The sequence below is a fragment of the Stylophora pistillata genome, chromosome 1 (genome assembly GCF_964205215.1).
Source record: "Stylophora pistillata chromosome 1, jaStyPist1.2, whole genome shotgun sequence".
NCBI classification, from domain to species: Eukaryota; Metazoa; Cnidaria; class Anthozoa; order Scleractinia; family Pocilloporidae; genus Stylophora; species Stylophora pistillata.
In genome coordinates this window covers 49968068-49982380 of record NC_142519.1, presented here as the reverse complement: position 1 = coordinate 49982380, position 14313 = coordinate 49968068, and the positions used below count along the sequence as shown (strand labels likewise).

At 38.3% G+C, this 14313-nt stretch overlaps 1 protein-coding gene across 1 annotated transcript in view; it reads right to left on the bottom strand.

The window, feature by feature from the left end:
- LOC148742925 (uncharacterized) overlaps positions 1-7467 on the bottom strand; it is a 65943-nt gene extending 58476 nt beyond the window's left edge. Inside the window, exons 1-2 of the mRNA XM_088749145.1 lie at positions 7463-7467; positions 6969-7040 (exon numbers count right to left, since the gene is read on the bottom strand). Coding sequence (XP_088605271.1) covers positions 6969-7040; positions 7463-7467 — 77 coding nt within the window. The remainder of the gene's footprint in view (positions 1-6968; positions 7041-7462) is intronic.
- Between the last annotated feature and the right edge of the window lie 6846 nt (positions 7468-14313).

Here is a 14313-nt window from a genome sequence, read left to right as displayed (position 1 = left end):
ATCAGACTCAAATAACTAGAGATTACTCAACTACAACTAGAACACTTCCCTTTATTTCTTCACTTTTGCATGTCGGACTGTCATCGTGTATTAAAGTTTCTTATGAAATTCCTAAGGTCGTCAATTGGAGGTTCCACTCACCTTAAAAGCAATTATTTGGGATTCGTTCCCATCTGTAACTATCTAAATATTGTCCATAAAATCAAGAGAGCTGTCGAAGCGCCGTGTCTCAGTGCAATTGTTTCCATCAGATTCTTTATCGAGTTCAAGTGATGTTTCGCTTTAGCTATAAATCGTAATAACGTGTTCTCCACTCTGTTATATATTGCCCGAGATCCCAAGATCGCGATCGACATGTACCGAACAAACGCTGTAGTTATCATTTCTAGTGAAGGTCATATCCAGTGTATGGTTACAATCAGCAATCGCTTCCGGCAATTCTACGTTCAATAAAACTTAGTTTTAGAAACTGCAAAACTCCGTCAAAATCACCGTTATGATACTCTTTTTACAAACCAAGCGATAAATACGATACTTTTTTTATCGATTGCTCTCGTCTTGATAAAACCTGAAAAAGTGCTAACTTTCTCCACATAAAAACGATTATTTTCAGGCAAATTTAAACATCGGGATTCAACAATCCAGAACTACCAGACTCTAAGCTGTTGCATATAGTCCTTACCGCGAGCGTTTATAGTGCAGAGTTTCTTTCCAGAGGCATGGGCGTGAGGATGTAGAATTAGACCGGCGATGTTTCATTTCTTGCCATAGATTGTTTTCTCCACCGAATTTACATTTTTCCTTTACAAAGAGTGGAATTCTGCGTGAAACTGCTTCATTCCTTCCCATTGCTTGCATGGATGGTACAGTAGTAAATAATGAATAACGTTGGCACTTACAGTCTTTCGAGGCGCGAATTACTCCAGAAAACTCCATGGGATAGGTTCTTTAACTGATTATTGGACAAGACCCTGTAAACAAGAAATCATTACATCGGATAGTTAGATTTGCATTGTTAGATAAAGCTTAGAACTTTGTAAGATTCTTACCGGGTGGAGGGGGCTCAAAGAGTTCCTGATTTGATTTTCACCTCAGAATACATAGGTAAGAATTGCCTTAACGTGAACAAATATCAGTTAACTTTGGTTTCCTTTCTCATCGGAGTCAAATAACATCGGTCGATGAGGTTTGTAGGAAGGTTTCTTCGATGAATTCTGACGTGAGACTCTCCAAACAACTAGCCAAGATAAAACTCTTTGGTAGAAGTATATAGAAAGATTATTCAAGATTTTTCAAGACTAGTGCAACAAAAGGTAATAGTTTAACCGGCTCTCGATTACCCTCCTCCCCTCCCCCCTCACTCGTGATCGGCGACTTTTTTAATAAGCTACAACAATAAGTAAGTCGACAATGTGTTAGAGATCATAGTCCACTTTAAAAGCCTATCCCTCCTGTGTGAAATATTTTATTGCCACCACTTTCGCCAGAATGGTTACAATCCCATCAATAAAATTTACGCCGCTGACAACAAAATTAAACCAACACTATCTAAGGCTTATCAAAAAGTTAATAACGGATTATTAACTGATTCTGAATGGTGCAAGCGAGTCCGTTATTAAAGCAAAAGACCACACTTACTATCGCTTTACTGGTCTAATAACCCGCGCGGGGTGTAAGAGGTCGTAAAGAGGTTTACGTCAGCGGTCAAAATTAAAGAAACCTTATGCTCTGTGATTTTCTCAGCCTTTGCTAGTCTTCTAAAGTTAAACAGTCAAGACAGACAATTACCTAGAATAAGCGAGTCTTTTCTTATCATAGGATTGCTGGTTTGAGCAAGCAAGAGACTCCAACGTATTAATATTTGGGTTAGGACGGGGCTCAATCACCCACAATTAAAAAAAAAAATAGACAATGAAATTGCGGTGGTTTGGATTTTCCATTCTATAACCTTAAATAGAATGTGTTGCTCAATAAATGGCAATCGATAAAATTGTGAGAAGCACTTGCACAAACCCGGTCTAACATTTCAATAGATGTCATATTCGGGTTATATTCGTACGGTACCCGAACTTAATTCTAACTGAGGTGTCGATCAAGATGGGAAAGGAATTAACTGGACTTACTGCAATAACTATTCCAATATTAGTAATAATAGTCAAAGTCAATTAACAAAATTCTTGACCTAATTAACAAAAATTATTGATAAGGGTGCAGTGTTAAATCATTTATTCTCTGAATGATTGACACGCGACTTCTTCATATAATTTCAAACCTTTCATAAAAGCTCACGAGTAATGAAATTGCAACATATGAAAATGGGTAAACTAGCTATGGGGGCTCAGTTGTGATTAGACATCGATATGAGAGAAGGTACCATGTCACAATCATTTGCCTCGAAAAGCACTTCTAAGGTGTGTGTGTGCTATCTTATTCAAAATGCAGATGTATTTACCCTGTCGAGAGAGCTTTTTTCGACTTTGTAAATCCTTGTGGCTCAGCTAAGCAAGTTTATCACCAAAATAGTTTTAATAAGCAAACCAGCGACTCCCGAAAGACCTGGCTGACTATAAACGAGCTAACCTCTCGAAAATCTGGCAAAACGCCAGTGGCGTCACTAAAATTGAACGGACTAACGATAACTAATCCGTTGGAGCTATCAAACGAATTCAATAACCACTTTGCTAATATTGGTCCAAAACTTGCCAGTGAGATAAATTGTGATAGTGGTAGCTATCAAAGATATCTTACCGCAACAGATAAACGGTTTAAGCTCCAACCCACCAATCCAACTAAAGTATTTTCACTTTTATATAAACTAGATAAGTCAAAGGCAACGGGCCTTGACAAAATATCTGCTAGGTTTATCAGGGAATGTGCTGATCTTATTTGTGTGCCGATATGTGATATTTTCAATCAATCTATTAGCCAAGGGACGTTCACAGACGACTGGAAATATGCAAGGATTACCCCTCTTTATAAACAGGGTGACCGCGGTGATGCTAACAATTACCGCCCAATATCGGTGATTCCAATAATGGCGAAGGTGTTTGAAAGGATAGTTTGTGAACAGTTATATGCCTATTTGGAAGAGCACGATATTCTTTGTCAAAAGCAATCAGGGTTTCGTGCTAATCATTCAACTGTAACAGCTTTGTTGGAAGCGACAGATTCTTGGGCATATAATATTGATAACGAGAAAATAAGTGGAGTCATTTTTCTAAATTTGAAAAAAGCTTTTGCCACTGTTGATCATCAGATCCTTCTATCGAAACTAAACTATTATGGTATACATGGAAAATATTTCAGATGGTTTCAGTCACATTTGGAAAACCGAACACAAAAATGCCCTGTGAACGGGTCGCTATCCAGTAGCTACTCGTTGATTTGCGGCGTCCCTCAAGGGACCATCCTCGGTCCATTATTGTTCTAATTATATATCAACGATCTTCCAAATTGCTTATCAAATTGTAAACCGAGAATGTATGCCTATGACACGCACCTCACATATGCGGGAAGCAATCTTGAGAACGTTCAGTTTTGTCTAAATGAAGATCTAGAAAACGTCTTCAACTGGCTACAAGCGAACAAGCTCACGTTGAACATGACTAAAACCGAATTCATGCTAATAGGGTCGAGGCAAAGACTGAATACTCTCACAGCTTCACCAACAATTAGAATGAACAATACTCAAGTGAGCCAGGTTACAGCTACAAAATCGCTTGGTGTAATAATAGACGATAAACTCGATTGGCATAGTCACATCGAAAAACTAACGAAAAAGATCGCCTCTGGTATCGGGGCCCTAAAGCGAATTAGGCACCTGATCCCAGCATCAACCTTACATCTCATCTACCAAGCTTTAGTAAGACCTCACTTTGATTACTGTGACATTGTTTGGGGTAGCTGTGGGAAAACGCTGCGAGACAAACTGCAGAAATTGCAGAATAGAGCAGCCCGTGTGTTGACATTCTCTAACTATGATGCTGATCCAACTGAGCTACTCGAGTTTTTAGGGTGGAAAAATCTTGCACGCCAGCAGGAAATCCATAAAGCCACCATGATGTTTAGATGTCTGCACGGGCTAACTCCAAGGTATCTATATTCAAAGTTTACGTGGCGTGACTCTGCTTATGACCTCAGGGACTCTGAAAATAAGCTTAATGTTCCACTACCGCGCACTAATTATTACAGAAAAAGCTTTAGCTACAATGGCGCCACATTATGGATCAGTTTACCACGCTATATAAGGAACACAGAGTCTCTGGGGTTATTTAAACGTAAGATCAATGACATTCTTTAAGTCTAACGCACGGCATTCACGGAAAACAGGTTTAGTGTTATAGTATGTAGTTTTAATTTTAGATATCTTAGCGTATGTGATATGTATTTTTATAGGCTGATGAATTGATCGTGTTTAAATAAAGATTAAATAAAATAAATAAATAGCTTCCACAATTTTCCTGGGTTATGTTTATGGAATCAGTAAGCAGCTTGAAAAGATTGTTGTTGAAATTATAGACAGGATTTAAAAAGTTAAAGGAAAAACTTTTGACCCCTCTCTTTATTGCCTGCTAAAGGATTTCAACATTATGAGATGTGAATTGTCTTATACCTCTCGGAACGTTGAAAATGAGGTTCGGAACAATATTTTGGTTTTAGACATGTCTTTAACATTTTTTCCACGAGAGCGCGTTGGATATGAGATGATATATAGCCAACGAGACGCGTAGCACCAAGTTGGCTAGAATAATGTCATATCCAACAAGCGCGTGTGGAATATTTTTATAATTTAAAAAAACCCCCAAGATATTAGAGAAGTCTTCTCGACTTTATTTTGTAAGAAGAAACCGGATTTGACGATGTACTGATATTATATTATGGTATATTGGCTCGTATAGCATAGTGGCTAAGCAATAAAAAGTCTTGAATTACATTATCCAATGATCCAGTTTTGAATAAAAATGAATAGCCAACAAGTGAAAGAATTTAGTGGAATTCAATTAGTATTACACACGTGACAGACCTCGCGTTGTAAGATATGAATTATTTAGATAAGCATACTGAAAAGAGTTCTCTTTTTTGGTATATAGAACAAAGCGTGTTTGACAATGATCATCTGAAAGATGGTCGAATGAGTCTGCGATGCTGCGCGTTCGGAGCAAACACTTTATTGTACATAGTTATTGAGTTCTCAGATATATTGGGTTGCCAAGGTAATTAAAAAAAGACTTCTTATAAGGGGAGACCCTTAGACCTCTAAGAACAAACTCCTCTTAAATATTCGAGGAGAAAATTACAAGTGAAGCGCATTTGCTAAAGAGAGGCTACCCAGAGGACCCTCATTAGCAAAACCCTCTCAGAAGTGAATTAAAAAACTGGAAATTACCTCTTCAACAGAAACAAGAGACGAACCAACGAATCTTGCCTTTTGTTACACAATAGGATCGGGATGACAGAAACCGATAGACATTACAGTAGAGTGCTAATTAGGTGGACGCGCAAAATTAATGATGTCAATTAACGATTATCTTTATAATTAGCGAAACAGAGACTTTTGTGACCAAGACGAATTAAATCGATTCCTATAAAGTTGAATGCGCCCGAAACCTATTTAGTTCTCAATTTTATGTACCCAATTAAAAAGGAATCATCAAGTGAAAAAGTTTCAAATGCACTGTTACATAAGGCTTTCAACTTGCCCCCCCCCACCCCCTCCCTCGCTATCTTGAACACAAATAAAACCTGTTTCTATTGCCACTTTATCTACAACTTTTTAATAACGGCTGAGTCAGAACAGGTTAACATCTACTTAATAAGTTGCCACTCCTATAAAGCACCCTCATTCCAATAAGCTCCCCTTTTCTCAGCCGAGATTTTGCAGAAGTGCCCAAGCGCTTACTCGAGGAAGTACATTAAACAGAATTGGTTGATTAGGTTTGAAAGAGGCCATACAAATTCTCAAGATAGGATTTTCTGATAGGATTATTACATTTACAAATGATTCAAGATTTCACTGAGTTTTTGCAACACAGTTTGACGCATTTACGCCCAACAATTTTAGTAGTCATGCTGGAATCATGCTCGATCTTCTGAGTACAGTACTATATACAAAAGTATGTCGGTATGGTTTATCTGAACCTATTAGTGAGCGTTAAATAGCTTCAGTTAAAGTCTATCAGATCTCACTATTTTTACTGCTGGTCAGTTCTGGATCTCAAGGGTTCTTTGGATCTGAAGACTGGGAGGCCAGTCTCCAAATGTTTCTAAATATGCCAACTTTAAAATCATTCTCCGTATTACAAATTTCGTCCAAACACATATTTCATTGAGAAACACACCCTCTCTTCGCTCCTTACAATTAGAATGCTCTCTAACTAGCGCCTAAACGTTAACAAATATCAGTTCACTATGATTTCCTATCCCATCTGAGACAAATAACATTAGTCGATTAGAGGGTGGTCTACGAGGTTGAATCACTTTGAACGACAAATATTCTTCCATGGAGTTCTGTGGCAACAAACGAGGTCACAACTCTCCCATACAGGCTTAACTGGCTCAGTTGATGATATGGTTATCGTATGGCCAAACAATAAACACAAAGTGTCCGTTCTAGTAACCCCACGGGCGAAATAAAAAGAGAGGAACAAAACAAAACGAACAAAAACACTCCCTTGCTCTAGGTGAACTCTCTCTCTCTCTCTCTCTCTCTCTCTCTCTCTCTCTCTTTTTCTGCCTGTTGCATTTTTAAAACATATGTTAAAAGATATCGCTCTAGATGGGAAAAATTTAAACGGCGATCAATATCGGTTTTAGCCAGCCAAATGATTCAATTTGGTTTAAACCAGTCTTTCAGAGATATGGCCCTGAAATAAACAGCTATTTTTATAAAAAAACCATACGAACAGAGTTAGCTAAGGTGAGAAAAGTGATCTACAGCCCTATAGCAAGCGAAACAAACGTTTATTCACAGTTCGTGAGTATACAGATTACGAAAGAAGGCTCCTGAAGGTAACTTTTCCAGTTGGTTGTAGGACAAGTCGCTACAGGAGAGTAAATAAGGAAAATCCAGTATTAGGAGATATAGGAATATGAGAGTCAAAGACTGAAGAACATCATGGTTTGAAATGAGCTTCTATATATCATGGAATTATATTTTCAACCTTGGGAAACAGGCTGTCTAGGAATCTTGAAATGCAAGAAAGGGATACAAGAAGAACAGAATATTGATGGGAATATGCTCATTACAATCAAGTGAATGAGGGCAACAAGGGTAAAAAAGAGACTCCGCTATGATTTAGTTATAGTGGAATATATCCCTGAAGTGTTATCTATTGAAGTATACTACCCGCGAGCTACCTAAGGCCAGATTGAGAGGAAAAAAAGTTCCAATTTAAAAAGACGCCACTGAGAGGAAAAATAAAGGAAACAGGACGAGTCGATTGCCTTCTCTTCAACCCCTCACCCCATTTTCCCTCATTTTTCAAAGGTTTTCTTCGCTTCGATCTTCAATACTCCTTGTACTGTTATTGTAACCCAGCAGTCCATATTCTTTGATAGCCATTGAACAAAAAACAAGTCATCTTTTTTATGACATAAGCTCTCCAGCCTCTCTCATCTTGAAAGGTCACCCAATGTACGTGGTATGGCACGCTTCGCCACCTATTTACTCCTGCATCAATCAGTTGACTCTGGATCAACCACAAGTCCCGGTAAGTTATTTGGGATAAAAAGTCGTATAGAGCCAGAAACATCTCACACCTTTTCGAGACATTTCATTTGGTCCAAATGTTAACGTTTACAGCTTGTATTTTTAATTCAAAATAATATTGCCTAAGAAAGAAGCCTAGGATGGCTGAGCTATATGTCACATTAGAAGTTAATGATATATTTTGAAGTCAGTTCGTTGTCAAAACTGGTCAGTGAGAATGACCCAGTGATGAGATATTTTTAACGAGAACTGAACCCAGTCAACTAACCTCCCTTCTCCCATATAAAAGATACGAGGGAGTCCTGTGTGGATTGTCAGGATTGAAGGAAGTCATGATCAGATTGAAACAGAAGTGAATTATTGCATTATATACTACATTAATGGCTCCCTAATCAGATCAGCATGACGCAGTCAGCTGCGTTGAGGAGTCACTCCAAACACGGCATTCTGTGCATTGAATAGTCAGGAGAAAAAACAAAGGATGAAAAATCTGAGCAGACCATCGCTGATTCCTGACATAGGTGGCCTACGTCCGGCAGAGTTACTACTCGAGATGAAGGAAAGGTATCAGGATGCACAATAACTTGTTTAAAATTGCGTTAACCTTGCTCGTGAAGTCTCAGCATCTAAATTGTGAGACTTCAGTCTTCGGTGATCGTGATTACTTACTGCAGTATTTAGCACGCAACAACCAAGGCATCTAAAAACCACGCAAGAAATTGGTGTGCCCCAATGCTCTTTCACACAGAAATGTTTCATCAGGCAGTTTTTTAATTACTTCGGTTAGAAAAACTGCAAGTTGAACCATCGGATGATAAAGTTACTCATACTTGTTTCTGCGTACACTGAATAAGCTCCGAGTGGGCGGTTTAAATATGGGATTACCATAGATTATTGCTCACTACTTCGCGATTACAGAATAAAGCCCGAGTCTTTATTAAGGTGTTAATCCACACCAAGTACAATGGACATGGTTCCTGTTGTATCTTCAGTTTTCAGTGTCTCTGAGATTTAAAATTGCTTCGGATGCTGATGGATTTTCACATCGGTAAGACTTGAAGCAAGGCTTTTCGTGGACTCTGCAGCATGAGACAGAGCAGAAAAGTCCTCTCCATGCAATCAACAAAGACACTGGTCCTCCCTTTTGTATCTCTGCACCTTGATAACTGCAACTCACTTCCTTTTCCTCTACCTAAAAATAAATTTGATCCCTTACAGAAAGTTCAGAACGCCACAGCTGGGGTGATTGTCCAGATTACGAGATTTGAACGCATTACACTGGCTCTCATAGACGTTCACTTGCTTCCTGTATCATTCAGAGTTCAATTCTAAATTTGTTTCTTTATGTTTTTAAGTCGTTAAACAATCTAAGATCTGTTATCTTTAAAGCCTGCCTCCAACTATGCTCTCCATTAGTCTACACAATCTCTTCTGTCCGTTCCACGGTCACCTGCTCTAGACTTCGGGATCGCACTTTTGCTCATGCTGCTCCTGCCTTATGGTACTCGTTGCCATGTGTTACCAATCAGATCCTTCAGCCACCAAGCTACCTTTAAGAAAGAACTCAAAACGTTTCTCTCTAGAAAAGTATTCGGTAGTAGTTTATGATACACGATAAAGCGCTTTTGAACATACGCATAGTTTTCAGCGTTATTTAATGTTTGTTGCGTATTTTATTAATTTTATTCAAGAGCCCATTTACGATAACGGAAAAATAAAGCTCATCCGAGCCAAAGTCTATGTTTCACCCCTTTCTGCTTCTTTTCCTTCTCCTTTTTCTCCCCTTTTTATTGCAATCGTCGGTGCGCTAGTTGACAGGTGCCTTGTATGGAGGTGGCTGTCTGCGACTCTATTATTCAGCGATTAGTTACGCTGCCCATGAATTACTTTTGATACCGCATGATTTCACTTCCAGTTTACTCAACAGAAGTGCCGTTCCTGGTCTGTTACAAAGCTGGTGACGTGGCTAAAACTGCAAAGCTGACTTCAGACAATTTTTGTTCTTCTGTATATTGTCTATCCGATACCTAAGTGTGCATTTATTTGTGAAAAAACCGTCTCACATGGGCGGTTTTGGAAACTGCTCCCTCCGAGGATCGTTAATGTCGATAGCGTCATGTCTTGTATAATGTAAAAATAGTTTTCTTATGCCGTTACCATAGTAATCACCGGCAAACAATAGTCCTTTCCCTTTGTGTAGCTCTGTGATTCAATGTGCCGAGGTCCTTATATGCAAAAGCTCATTCAAGGTTCCAGACTGTTGGATTTTTAGGCCTTCAGGATGTTGATACAACAATTTTACACGATGACCCACGCACTTCTTTTTGCAGGCTGAATATTTCGTTCAGAGCGAGATAGATTTCGCCGAAGGTAGGAGGAAACAACAAAATTTGAAGAAAGGTATGTCATGTATGTGATTGACACTTCCCAATTTAAACATACCATGTACTTAGTGATCGCCTGTTGAATATGAGTGAATCTGTAGAAAAGGAAGCCCTTGAGATTGAAACAAGAAGATGAAGGGTAATTTCCTATAAGTCGCCGTTCAGGTGAATTTAAATTTTCTCAAAGAACAGTGATTAGAATCAAATGGTGCCAGCCAACGCGTTATTGTTCACACGTAGTCCATCGTGAACTGAGAGTTATACATGAAAGTTATAAATCTCCTCAGTATCGCTTAGCCGTTCCTCGTCGATATGTAATAGTTTGGATTGTATGGGTTGTCTCAGTTCTTAAATTTTTAGTCATTTTAGCAATATCAATCGATTTCAATTACCATGTACATTATCGCTTTGGCGTTACGCTGTTTTCTCCGTGAAGTTTTCAATCATCGTGCTCCGAAAAAGACGAGAATTGGACATTTCTCGATAGTTCTTCACATTTCTGTGCAGAAATATTAACATTCTGTCAACATTTTGTTAACATTCTTTCATTTGTAAGGACCTCTTGAGGAAATTGTTTGTGCCGTTCTCAAGAAGTGTTTCATATATTAGGCTTTCCTCAAAGTGCCAGGTTGTGACAGTCAAAATCAATTAACAAAATTATTAATCTAATTAACAAAAATCATTGAGTGCAGTGTTAACTCATTTACTCTCTTAATGATTCGCATGCGACTTCTCCGTAAAATTTCAAACCTTCACAAAAGCTCACGAGTAATGAAATTGCGACATGTGAAAATGGGTAAAGTAGCTATGGGGGTTCAGTTGAGATTAGAAAGTACCATATCACAATCATATGCTTTGAAGAGCACTTCTAAGGTGTGTATCTGCTATTTTATTCAAAATGCAGTTGTATCTATCCTGTCAAGAGAGGTTTTCCCGACTCTGTAAATCCGCGTAGCTCCCAACAGTCTCCAAAATTTCTCCTAGGTGACGTCTATGGTATCAGTAAACAGCTTGAGAAATTGTTGTTGAGATTATAGACACGATTTAAAAAGTTACAGGAAAGACTTTTGACCCCTCTCTGCATTGTCTGCTAAAGGATTTCAACATTATGAGAGGTGTCCTGTCTTATACCTCTCCACGGGACCATTGAAAATGAGGTTCGAAACATAATTTTACTTTTAGAAAATGTTAAGACCTTTGTAAATGAATAGTCAATAAGTGGGCAAATTTAGTAGAATTCAATTAATATTATATATGAGACAAACCTCTTGTTGTAAGATCATGAGTTAATTAATTCAATAAATATATTAAAAAAATTTTCTCTTTCTTGGTATATAGATCAAAGCGAGTTTGACAATGAACAAAGATCTCCTGAATTTTGGTCGAATGTGGGCCTGCGATACTGCCCATTCGAAGCCAACATTTTACTCCGCTTAGTGATTGAGTTCTCAGATATATTGCGTTGCTAAGGTGACTCAATGGAATATTTAATTATTTACTCATTTATCAACAATATTTTAGCAGAGATACCCAGTTCAGCATATGCTGGCTTAAATGGTTTAAATGGGGCTCTGCGTACCCACCCATCCCACCCCAGGGGAGGATATCTATCTCACAGTAATCTCATGTGCGGGAAGTTTTTATATTGGACTGTCATCGGAATGTCACTGTCAGGTTATATTTGTGAAATTCTGCGTGAGACTGTTTCAGTCTCTCCCATGTTGCAGCGATAAATAAAGATTTTCATGTCGGTTGGTACTTACAGTCTCCGGAGCTCTCTATTCCTGTTGAAAACTCCCAGGGGTAAGTTCTTTAACTGATTATTGGACAAGTCCCTGTCAAGAAGAAGTCATTATATCAGATAGTTAGATTTGCACTGTTAAACAACGTGTAGAACTCTTTTGGACTCTTACAAATAACATTGGTCGATGAGGTTTAAAGGGAAGTTTTTTCGATGAATATGAAGTGGGACTCTCCATACGACTAGCCATGATAAAACTCTTTGGTAGAAGTATTTTTAGACAGATAATTCAAGATTTTTCTAGATGATGCTACAAAAGTTAATAGTTTAACCGGCCCTCGATTACCCTCCTCCCCTGCCCTTAACTCATGATCGACGACTTTTTTAAAGAATTATGTAAATAAGTAGGTCGACAATGTGTTAGAAATCATAGTCCACTTTAAAGCCACTCCCTCCTCCGTGAAATTTTTAATTGCCGCCACTTTCGCTAGAATGGTTACAGTGCCATCGATTCTGAACATTCACGTCGCTGATAATGAAAGTAAAGCGACATTGTCTAAGGCTTACCAAACACTCAAAAACAGAGTATTAGGTAAACGGGAGCTTTTCACACATTGTTGTATTGATTTGTGTCCATTTTCTCTTATGAATACTCTGATCTTTCAAACCCGGTTTAACATTTTAAAAAGTGTCATAGTCAGGTTATATTCGTACGGCACCCGAACTTCGTTCTTCCTGAGATATCGATCAAGATGGGAAAGGAATTAACTGGACTTACTGCAATAAGTAGTGATTATTCCAATACAACTGAATTCACCTTTTTTTTCCTTTTAACCATCGGACTGCCATCATGCATTAAAGTAACTTACCAAATTCATAGTCGTGGGTTTAATTTTCCATTCACTCTAACAGCATTTATTTCGCATTAGGTCCAATTTTAACATCAAAAATGAAATCAAGAAAGTCGTCGAAGCTCCTTGTCGCATTGCAAGTGTTCACCAGCAGGTACCTTATCGAGTCCAAGTGATATATTTTGCTTAAGCCATAAATCACGATAACGTGCTGTGCGCTCTTTGTTACATTGCTGTAGAGATATATCAGTGGCATATATCGGAAGAAAATTACCTTTACGCTGTACTTTTAGTCATCTCAGTTGATAGCCTCTCACCGTTAACTGTGGTGAAGTAATATTTTGCTCTTTGGACTATTTTCTCTATAAAGGTCTTGTGATCGATTTTAATTTGACTCCCCTTCAAGAAGACTTTTTTATTCAGTTGCGGCACAAACGATGTTTATATTTCCCATGTAATGCACCTTTTCGCGTGACCAAATGTAGTTATTTAAGCTAAGAGGACTTTTCCACTACTGTGTATAAAACTCGAGTCCCGGAGTTGCCGAACAGAGCATTATGATGAGCTTGAACCATTTTTAAGGCTGACATCGTTCTAGACAGGTTTTAAGGAAAAAATTTCAACAGTATTGCGTAACGGTCTAAGATCCCAAGATCACGGTCTACCTAAGTATCAATTTGATCGTTAACAGAAATTTCAGAACGCCACAACTAGGGTAATTGCACAAACTAAGAAATTTGAACACACTACATCACCTCTCATAGACCTACACTTGCTTCCTGTATCATTCAGAGCTCAATTTAGAATCTGCTTCTTTCTAATTTTAAACATGCGCATAATTTTTAGCGTCATTTAAATGTTTTTTTTTTTTGTTATTTTATTAATTTTATTCAAGAACCCATTTAATTACGATACGGGCAGAACAAAGGTCATCAATTTCTTCCCTTCTTGCTTCTTTTCCTTCTTCTTTTTCTTTCCTTTAATGGAACCGTCGATGCGCCAGTTGACATGTGCCTTGTATAGGGGTGGTTGTCTGCGACTTTATAATTTTGCGATTAGTTACACCGCCCATAAATTACTTTTGATACCACATGAATTCGCTTCCAGTTTATTCAATAGAAGTGCCTTTCCTACTCTGTTACAACGCTGATGACATGACTAAAATTGCAAAGCTGACCTCTGACACTTTTTGTTCTTCTGGATATTGTCTAACCGATACCTTAATGTACATCTATTTGTGAAAACACCGTTTCACAGGGGCAGTTTTGGAAACTGCTCGCTCCAAGGATCGGCAATGTCGATAGCGTCATGTCTTGTACAATGTAGGAATAGTTTTGTTGTGCCGTTACCATGCTAATCACCCTTTTCCCTTTGTGTAGCTCTGTAATTCAATGTGCCGAGGTCCTTATAAGCCTAAATTCATTCCAGATTCCAGACTGTTGCATTTTGAGACCTTCAGGATGTTGATACAACCATTTTACACAATGACCCACACGCTTCTGTTTGCAGGCTTAATATTTCGTTCATAGCGAAATAGATTTCGCCAAAGTTAAGAGGAAATAATCAAATTTGAGGAAAGGCATGTCATGTGTGTGATTGAAACTTCCCAATTTGGACATACCATGTGCT